Raw genomic sequence first — 10,031 nt, forward strand, 5'->3', positions numbered from 1 at the left:
AAACACGAGGAGATCTGGACTATGTCAGCGTAGGTCATTACGTTTAGAAGTACGTGATTAACATAACATGTGTCTTGAGAAAGATAAGAGCTGAGAAAGTCTTGTAGTCTGCAATTAGGAATAAAAGCTGGACTCAGAGTGGACTCTGCCCCTCAGTCCAATAGAGGCTGCAGTTCCCCTGACCCATTGCACCAGATTTTGTGTTCTGTCTTCATTCTCGTCACGTGCTCCTGGACCGTTAAGGCAATATAACCTGTTGTCCCATCCACCACTATATCCATCTAATCAAAAGTCCATAAATCTATTCAACATCCAAATATCTAGCCACTCGCTAATCCATTTATCCATCTGTTCAGCCATCTTTTCATCCAAACTTTCATCCATCCACCCATCCATTCATCTCTCCACCTGTCTCTCTCATCATCCAGCAATGTTTCTAAACAGTCGTGCAAGCACATGTTCATCCATCCACCTAGATATCCAACCATTCACTCACTCATCAGTCAGTCTTCCTCTCCATTTATCCATTAAGCTATCTGCTCATCCGCTCATCATCCAATCCTTCACCCATCCCTCTATTCAAGCATCTGTTTACTTGTTTATTAGTCCATATGTCTATCCATTCAGCCATCCTTACATCCAAATGTCATCATCCCTTCATCTCTTTACTCCTTCCTTTGTCTATGCGATTCTCTGCGTTACAGCATGTCCATCCATCCACCCATTTGTCCATTCACCTCTCCATCCAGTCATCCATCCATCTCTTCATGATTCATTCCCAACTGTTTATGCACCCGTTTATCTCTTCATATGTCCACTAACCGTCTGCCATTTATTCAGACATCCCTTGAGCATCACCTTCGTGTCGATTTTTAGTAATTCATTTACTTATACTTTCATGCATCCATTTACTCCCTCTTAATCTTTTACTTACTTCCTTGCTTGTTCTCATATCCAGTGATTTGTCAGTGCCCACTCGGTTGCTCAGTTTATTGTCTTATTCATTCACCTAGTCTAGTTCTCAAACAATTCTGCATTGCAATCTCCTGGGGTGCTTTTAAAAAATATTGATATCTGATCCCAACGCAGACCATGGTTAGATTAAACTATATAAAAATACCATTTTTGTAGGTTTAAAAGTGCTTAAATATCAATCATTCCATATGTCAATCAATATCAATCAATCGTTCCAGCCTGGTATATCAGTAGCAGGTCCCAGGCATCAATATGTTCATTTAGTTCTCCAGATGATTCTATGGATTTGTCAAACTCTGATAAAGGATGTTCCTCAGACCCTGGATGGATGCTAGGAGGGGTCAGGAAGGGAGGAGGGGTGGCCTGGGGCTCCTCCTTCTGGACTCTCTCTAGTCACACTGAACAGTCACAGCCCAGGAATGGCCATGGAGATACACATCAGACATGAGCCTAGAGGGGCTTAGGGAGAGGGGCCCCCCAAAGGGCTGGGGAGGCCATGTCTGATTTCGTATCACTGTTGCAAAATGTCTGAAGAAATAATGGCTGCAAACCTACCCAATTTTATGGAAGACATTAGAGTCTAGATCCAAGAAGCTCAATGTACTGCAAGTGGGATAAATACAAAGAGATCTGTATCTAGACCCAAACTGCTGGAAGAAGGAAAAATTTCAAGGGCAATTTTGAAAGCTGCAAGTGAAAAACAGCTCAACACAAACAGGGGAACAGCATGTGTTTACAGAAGCAACTAACTGTTCACAGAAACAATGGAGGTTAGAATGCAGTTGAATGATTTATTCAGAGTGCTAAAGAAAACTGTCAATAATTCTGTATTCAACAAAACTGCATTTTAAAACTGAAGGCAAGGGACTTCCCTGGTGGTCCAGTGGTTAAGAATTCTCCTCCCAATGCAGAGGATGAGGGTTCAGTCCCTGGTTGGGGAACTGAATTCTCACATGACCCAGGGCAGCTCAGCCCACAGGCCACACTACAAAGCACTCTGTAATCCATTTGCCACAACTACAGAGAAGCCAGCATGCTGCAACAAAGAGCCCTGCAGGCCACAGGAAGATTCCGCATGCCGCAACTAAGACCCAACACAGCCAAAAAAGATAAAATAGCTAAATAAATACTAAAACAACAAGACTGAGGGCAAAAGAAAGACATTCTCAAGTAGACAAAAATCAAGAATTCAGTGTGATCTGATCTACCTTGTTGGAAATGCTAAAGAAAGTCCTTCACTTTGCAAGAAAATGACATCAAATCCACAGGAAGAAAGAAATGAAGAATCCTAGAAATTATAAATATGTGGATAAATATTTTTAAAAATCAATGTTTTTCTTTTTTTTTCTTTAAAAATGTGATTGTAAAAGTGGAAATTATAACACTGTGTTGTAGAGTGTATAACATATACGGATGTCATGTAACAACAGTACCTCAAAATAAGGTGGGAAATGGAGATATGTTGGAACAAATCTGCTATATTTTACTAGAATGCAATAGGTATTAACCTAAAGTTGACTGTGATAATTTACAGTGTAAATATTGTCATCCCTAGAGTGACCATTTAAAAACTAGCTTTCAAAATATATAGTTTGAAAAAAAAATCAACAGAGGAATCTAAATAGCATACTAAAAGTTGTTTAACACAGGATAACTGGATGGCATCACTGACTCGATGGACATGAGTTTGAGTGAACTCCGGGAGCTGGCGATGGACAGGGAGGCCTGGCGTGCTGTGATTCATGGGGTCACGGAGACTCAGACACGACTGAGCAACTGAACTGAACTGAAGGTAGTGAAGGAGTCACAGAGAGTGAAAACAGACAACAGAATGGCAGCCATAAAGCCAACCATGCCAATCATGACGTCAAGCGTGAATGAAATCAACATTCCAATCAAAAGTCAGAGATCATCTGTGGCAGTCAGCTTCCAAAGTGGCCTCCAACGATACGCACACCCTTGTGTGAACACCTCCCAAACTACCAGTGTTGCTATGTATGACTAAGAGAATATGGCCGAGTAGTGGCACAAACCGGGTTATGAGACACTGCAGCTTCTGTCTTGGCTTGTTCCATTGTGGTCACACTTTTCCATCACTCCTCTTGGAAGAGTCAGTAACTTCTTGAACAGTCCTAGGTAAGTGTTCATGTGACGAGACTGAAACTCCTGCCAACACTCATGTGTGAGCCCTCTTTGGAGAAACTCCTCCAATCCCAGTCAAGCCTTTAGAATAGGGGTTGCAAACTTTCTATAATGTTGCTGTTGTGTTGTTTAGTTACTAAGTCATGTCCAACTCTGCCACCCCATGGACTGCAGCTAGCCAAGCTCCTCTGTCCATGGGATTTTCCGGGCAAGAACATTGGAACGGGTTGCCATTTCCCTCTCTAGGAGATCTTCCCAAACCCAAATTCAAACCGGAGTCTCCTGCACTGGCAGGCAGATTCTTTACTGCTAAGCTGCCAAGCCACATAGTAAACCTGTTAGGCATTGTGGGTGACCTGAAAAATTCCTGAAATCCACTGGTGAAGCACAAAAGCAGCCAATAGGCAAGACATAAATGAAAGAGCATGACTATGTCCCAGTAAAACTGTTTATGGACTCTGAAATGTGTATTTCACATCATTTTCAGTGTTATGAAATATTATTCTTTTTTTTTTCACTTTTTTTCAGCTATTTTAAAGTGTGGAAATCATTCTTAGATTGTGAGTCTTACAAAAATAGGCATTGGGTGGATTTAGCCCACTGCCATAGCTTGCCAAAACTTCTTTCAGATGACAGCAACTTCACTGATAGTTTGACTGTAGCTTCATGAAAACTCAGCATCACAACCACTTAGTTAGGCCACTCCTGGTCTCCAAACTTCAGAAATGGTAAGACAATAAGTATGCGTTATTTTGTGATGTTAATGGGATAATTTGTTATGAAGCAATAGATAATAATACATTGTCAGCCTAAAAAAGAAAGTCAGATCCAAGCATATGCTCTTTGTACTTTAGATCTAACTTTTTAGACATAAAAAAGTTGAAAGTAAAAGGATAAGAAAAGTACCATGCAAACAGTCACCATAAGAGAGTGAGGACAAAATTGGTATCAACACAACAGATGTTAAAAAAATTGTTACTAGAGACAAAGGACATTTCATAATGATAAAAGGGTCAATACATCAAGTATACACATCAAAGATACACATGTAGGGAATTCCCTAGAGCTCCAGTAGTTAGGACTTGGCGAGTTCACCACAGTGGGGCATGGATTCTATCCTTGGTCAGGGAACTAAGATCCTGCATGCCCAGAGGCATGGCAAAGACAAACAAAAAACAGAACAAAAGAACCCCAAACACAAGTATATTGCTAAGTGACAAAAGCAAGGTGAGTAGGTGGAGAATGCTCAATTTTATGCAGGGAGGGGCGGGAAAACTGCATATGTCTGAATTTAGGAGTACAGAGAGGACTTCCTTGGTGGTCCAGTGGTTGAGAATCTGCCTTATAATAATGCAGGGGACGCTGGTTCCACCCTTGGTCTGCGAAGATTCCACATGCCGAGGGACAACCGGGCTGGTGTGTCACAACTACTGAAGCCCACGCGCCCTAGAGCCAGCCCATCGTCCACAAGAGAAGCCACCACAACCAGAGGAGCCCAAGCCCCGCAACCAGAGAGTAGCCCCACTCACCACAACTAGAGAGCAGCAATGAAGACCCAGCACAGCCAAAAGGTAAATAAATAATAAAATATTTATATATATTAAAAAGGTAAATAATAAAATATATTTTTTTAAAAGAAGTTTTAGAAAGGAACACAAGAAATGAAGACACTGGTAACAGAAGTTTATTCTTATAAAGGAGGACTTTCATACGCATGTTTTATATATTTATATTTTTGAAATGACAAACACAGCAAGTTGTAAGCACAGTACAAACATTTTTTTTCCTATACGCATTTGAGCGTTAGTTGCCAATACACTGCCTGATCACCTTCAAATACTTTACTGTGTATTTCCACACAAACAAGAACATTCTCTTGCGTGTCCACTGTAAGGCCACAGTGAAAATCAGGAAATCTATGTAGATGGATAACTACTGTCTATTCTGAAGACCCCAACCGCATTTACCATGGTGCCAATGACTGCTTTTCACTGCAGACTTGGAAATTTGTACCGTAAGTGTATGTGTATACATGTGTGCTTAGTTGCTCAGGGGTCAGTCTCTTTGCGACCCCATGGACTGTAGCCCGCCAGGCTCCTCTGTCCATGGGGATTCTCCAGGCAAGAATACTGGAGTGGGTTGCCATTTCCTCCTCCAGGGTATCTTCCTGACCCAGGGATCAAGTCCGGGTATCTTGTGTTGCAGGCAGTTTCTTTACCACCTGAGCCACCAGATCTCCTCTGTGTGTGTGCGTGTTTGTGTGTGTGTGTGTGTGTACATGTCTCTGGTAGCTCAGATGGTAAAGAATTGGCCTGCAATGAGGGAGACCTGGATTCGATCCCTGGGTTGGGAAGATCCCCTGGAGGAGGGCATGGCAACCCACTCCAGTATTCTTGCCTGGAGAATCCCCATGGACAGAGGAGTCTGTTGGGCTACAGTCCCTGGGGTCACAGAGTCTGACAGGACAGAGCGACAAGCACAGCAGATATATATCCTTGAACAGGCAAAAACAAAAAAAATGAGCCCAGGGGACCAGGGGAATTCAGACTTTCTCGGGTCTTCCACTGAGAGAGGGGAGCCTTCATTCCACGATTCATCCAGAGACACACTCTCAAGAGCCGGACCTGGGGTTGGGTGACTTCAGCCTAAGGGTCTCAAGGGGCAGAAAAATGGGTCCAGAAAAGGCTGAAGCCCCGCACGGCAGGGCTTGGTCTTCCCACCACCCCAGGTGTTTCAGGTTCAGTCGGGAACCAGTCCCAGCTTGCTGAGCCTCTGTTCTTAAGCCGACGCTAGGCAAGTTTTAAACTTCTGTAGCGGGCATGGAATTTTCCAGGCAAGAACTCTGGAGTGGGTTGCCATTTCCTACGCCAGGGGATTTTCCCAACCCAAGGATCGGAACCCACGTCTCTTACATCCTCCATGGATACGGAAGCTGGGTGCATCCCGCCAGAGGCGCGGGCCCCGGACTTTCCCAGAACCCGGCCCAGCCCTCCGTGCTCGGCTGGCACGCTGCACCCTCCCGGCTCCATCCGCAGGTGACAACCCCGGCAACTGCGAGCGCCTCGCTGAGGGGGTTGGGGGTGATCGTGTGGCCCTGGCTACCCCCACCCCGCTACCAGAGCCCTTCAGTGGCGGCCCAGAGAACCCCTGAATCCAGATAATCCCAACCTGGAGGTCGCGGGGTGGGAGCAGTGGGGGAAGACTGGGCGTCTGCAGGTAACCTGCTCCCCCTTTCCCGTAGAATCTCGGGTGAGACCGGGTTGGGGGGCGCTCGCGGCCTTCAGGTGAACCCAGGAGGACGAAGTGTGTGGACCCACTCGACATGGGAGACCCGCCCTTCGCGTCCCGCGTCTCCTGCGCGGGGAGGCTGGCGCTCCAGTGCGCTTCTGCCCCGGGGAACAAAGGGCGGGAGCCTGTCCCGACCCGACTGCCAGAAGTCTGGGAAACAGGCGAAGTCCGATTTGCTTCCGAAACCCTTCCCGCACGAGCCACCTGCAGCCGCCTGGAGGTGGGGGAAGCTGGGGAGAGACAAGAAGCTGGGGATACGCGCGGGGAGCCTGAGATTCACTCACTTGAGGTCCCCAAGGGGTCTGATTGCAGAAGAACCGATTGGGGGGTCTGTTACACCCGTAAGGGGGCGCCAAGGGAAGGCTTGTGTATGTGTGTGTGTGTGTGTATGTGCTCAATCGCTCGGTCGTGTCCGACTCTCTGCGACCCCATAAACTATAGCCTGTCTGGCTTTTCTGTCCATGGGATTTCCCAGACAAGAATACTGGAGTAGGTTGCCGTGTCCTTCTCCGGGGATCCTCCGACCCTGAGATTGAAACCGCGATTCCTGCTTTGGCAGGCGGCTGGAGCCACCAGGGAAGCCAAGGGAGGGTTTAGGAAGGGAAAGTCTCTCAGTCGTGCCCGACTCTTTGCGACCCCGTAGACTATACAGTCCATGGAATTCTCCAGGCCAGAATACTGGAGTGGGTAGCATCTCACTTCTCCAGTGGATCTTCCCGACCCAGAAATCGAACCAGGGATTCTTCACTGAGTTATCAGGGAAGCCCATAAGGGAGGGTCCCTCCAAACTCTTATCAGCTCACCCTCATCGCACTACCACCTGGCTGCTCCGCAAAGAGCAGTAGGAAGGCGAGTCAAAGACCCACTCCCACCAGATTGCGACCCTCCCTAGGCCTCTAGGGACAGCACCTGCCTTGCTCTGGGAGATCTAGGCCCAGACCCGCCCCCGCTAAGGCATTGCTGTGTGACCTTTAATCAGTGTCTTCACCTCTCTGAACCTGCTACTCTCGTCTCTGTGAAGGAGACGCTGACACAAGGGAGGCGCACAGATGACTGACTACAGACTTTATTTGCAGTCTAAGACCCTCGCGCCCGGACTCCGCCAACCCTCCTGGGAAGGCTCAGAAGATCTTCACCAGCTCCAGCTGCAGGTCCCCGCCCACCTCCAACGCGCGCACGCGCCCTGGCGGGATCCGGTACCGGAAGTGGTGGTATTCGGAGTCTGCGATCACAGCCTGCAGGCGCAAGGGGACGGGGCTTAAGGTTCCCCAGGCAACTGCGGGGTCATTCACGGCTCGTACCCACGCGGCGTGACCTGGACACTCAGGGAACCCTGTCAGGCCCCAGGGTCCCTTTGGGGAAATGGCTACTGTTCTCTGTAACCCCTTGTCCTGAGGATTAAGTGAATTTATTGTTGACGCCTTTTAAGGTTTTAAGGTTTTGCTTTTAAGGTTTTGCTGTGGATGTGGTCGCCACATGGCCCGGGTTCATTGCCTCCCTCGACGTGAAGATTGGAAGTGAAGACTGCCGGGGTGGTAGAGGATCTGCAGCGACCACACCCTGCACTTTAACTGTCTCCCAATCCATCCATTCTTCTGCCCCAGAGCCGCTACCTCCGTCGCCAGTGGACAGGGAATAGGATCCAGGATGTCTACACCTCCTGGCTGGAAACCCACCTTTTGGGCACTTGGCTGTCCCTCTCTGTTCCTTGGCAGTGCTACACGCCTGCCCTCTGAGACTAGTGCGCTTGCGCCAGGGGAGGTGAGGGACTGGGGAGGCCCTGCCCACCTTGGCCACGCCTTTGCTCCCAACCTCTGCCAAGGGCCTTCCTGGCCTTGCCAAGGGAAGAGACGTGGGTGTCGGAGCCCGCCCCTGTGCAAGAGACGCACCTTGAAGCCTTCTTCGGTGGCGATGAGGAGCACGTCGAAGGGCTGCCCTCGCTGGAAGGGAATGCCTGAGCCCCGCTCCTCTGCACCCCAGGCGCCACGCTCCAGGGAGTTGAAGACCACTGTGGATTCGTCCAGGCGGGGGTTGAAATGCAGGGCGGCGTCACTGCCTGGCTCCTCACTGCACAGCAGGTTCACATAGAACCTGGCCGGTGGTGAACAAGAGCATTGGGTAGAGGAGTTACCCTTTGCCAGAGCATATTTAGAGGGACCGGAGAGCCACAACCAGGGGAAAAGGGGTGGTGGACTGGAGGCCATGGAGCCCAGATTGCAGGGCACCCAAAAGCCAACTGGGGACCTGGACACACATCCACCTTGACCAGGGCCTGGGTCCCCCTCGTTTCCAGAGTCTGAGAGGACCAAGGAGTCACGGTCCTGAATACGAGGGTGCTCCCAGTTCCCAGAAGGCTGAGAACAAGACGAGGGACCCCAGTATTCCCAGGCACCGTAGATTCTCAGAAATCCTGAAGATTCGACCCAGGTAGTCGTAGGATTGATTGCTTAGGCCTTCCATATGCCCAGAGCACCTCTGATTTACAGATCGTATTTCCAAAGTGGCTGTGGACTCAGACTGGAAGTCATATGATTGCCCTGGAGATAGAATGAGGTAGGGACCCTAGCTACACAGTCATGGGACAGATAAGTGAAGACATCAGATTCCAGAAGGGCAGAAATAGCCTGGGGATTCCAAGATCCTGGTGGGCAAAGTTGGCCTGGGGCTTTGTTCTCTGGGCTGTAAAAGTGGACTTCACTGAGCCTGGAAACTCACCTGCCAGCCTTGTCGGGGACTAAACCACGAATTCTCAACACGGTGCCCACACGGATGCCCTCGGGCAGCGAGGTCTTGTGAGGGACATTCTGCAGCAGCCAGGGTGGATCAGGGAGGCGGAGGAGAGAGACAAGAGGGTCAGCTGTGGGGAGAACCTGACCACGACCCAGCGCAGCAGAATCAGAGAAGAAAGGGCACAGAGATGCGGGAAAGAGAGCCGGGCCAGAGAGGAACACTGAGAATCCACAGGAAGACATTCAGAGGACAGAAGGATAGACAGTAAGGGGAAACCATGAGGAGAGGGGGGAGATCATGGGGACGGATTGGATGAACCCAGAAACCGCAGCCAGAACATCCTAGCACACCAGAATGCCCACTCTCTCTTTGAAACAGGAGCCCTCAGCCAAGCCCCAGCCCCTCCCCACTGCCAGTGCAGCCTTGGGTCCAAATCCCTCAACATCACCCCCCCCCCCCAGCACTCACAAAGCTCCCGGCCATGGCTGGAACAGCGGGACAGCAGTGGCAGTGGAGGGTATGGTTGCTGGGACCTTAAGTAAAAGCAGGGCGTGCCTGGCCCTGGTGACTCACCCTTTCCACACCCACCACCCACACCTGGCACAGACCCTGGCCCTGGGGCCATGCTGGCCCAGCACCGTCTTTCTCGGGCCTCTGATGCCCCTGCCATCCTGAGGATTCCCAGGTGTCCGGTCCCTCCCCTTTGAGCTGATAGTGATAGGAACGGTTAACAATAATAATCATGACAGCACAGCGCACAGCATGGAAGGCTCGTTGAGACGCTGTCCCTCCAGCCCTACCTTCCTGCTGCCTGGTGGAGAGAGAAGACTCTCACATCCATTTCATCATGGAAAATCTGAGTCCTGAGAGGTGAAGCTATGAGCTGAAACGCTGCG

General features: G+C 49.3%; 1 protein-coding gene across 1 annotated transcript; it reads right to left on the reverse strand.

The window, feature by feature from the left end:
* Positions 1-7,455: 7,455 nt before the first annotated feature.
* On the reverse strand, positions 7,456-9,717 carry LOC129546855 (galectin-7-like). The gene is made up of 4 exons (XM_055412227.2): positions 9,604-9,717; positions 9,121-9,209; positions 8,295-8,496; positions 7,456-7,640 (listed from the first exon to the last, which is right to left on the reverse strand). The coding sequence occupies exons 1-4, from the start codon at positions 9,616-9,618 to the stop codon at positions 7,527-7,529; spliced, it is 420 nt and encodes a 139-aa protein (XP_055268202.1). The 5' UTR covers positions 9,619-9,717; the 3' UTR covers positions 7,456-7,526.
* Positions 9,718-10,031: the final 314 nt, after the last annotated feature.

Source organism: Moschus berezovskii, chromosome 22, assembly GCF_049115385.1.
Source record: "Moschus berezovskii isolate FMDL1 chromosome 22, NW_MosBer_1.0, whole genome shotgun sequence".
Lineage (NCBI taxonomy): Eukaryota > Metazoa > Chordata > Mammalia > Artiodactyla > Moschidae > Moschus > Moschus berezovskii.

What these genes read in the sequence shown, in the direction of transcription:
- LOC129546855 (XM_055412227.2), bottom strand. An exon ending in GTCCCCGACAAGGCTGGCAG is followed by an intron (nt 8,497 to 9,120) that starts GTGAGTTTCCAG and finishes ACCACCGGCCAG; the next exon opens with GTTCTATGTGAACCTGCTGT. An exon ending in CCACCGAAGAAGGCTTCAAG is followed by an intron (nt 7,641 to 8,294) that starts GTGCGTCTCTTG and finishes TTGCGCCTGCAG; the next exon opens with GCTGTGATCGCAGACTCCGA.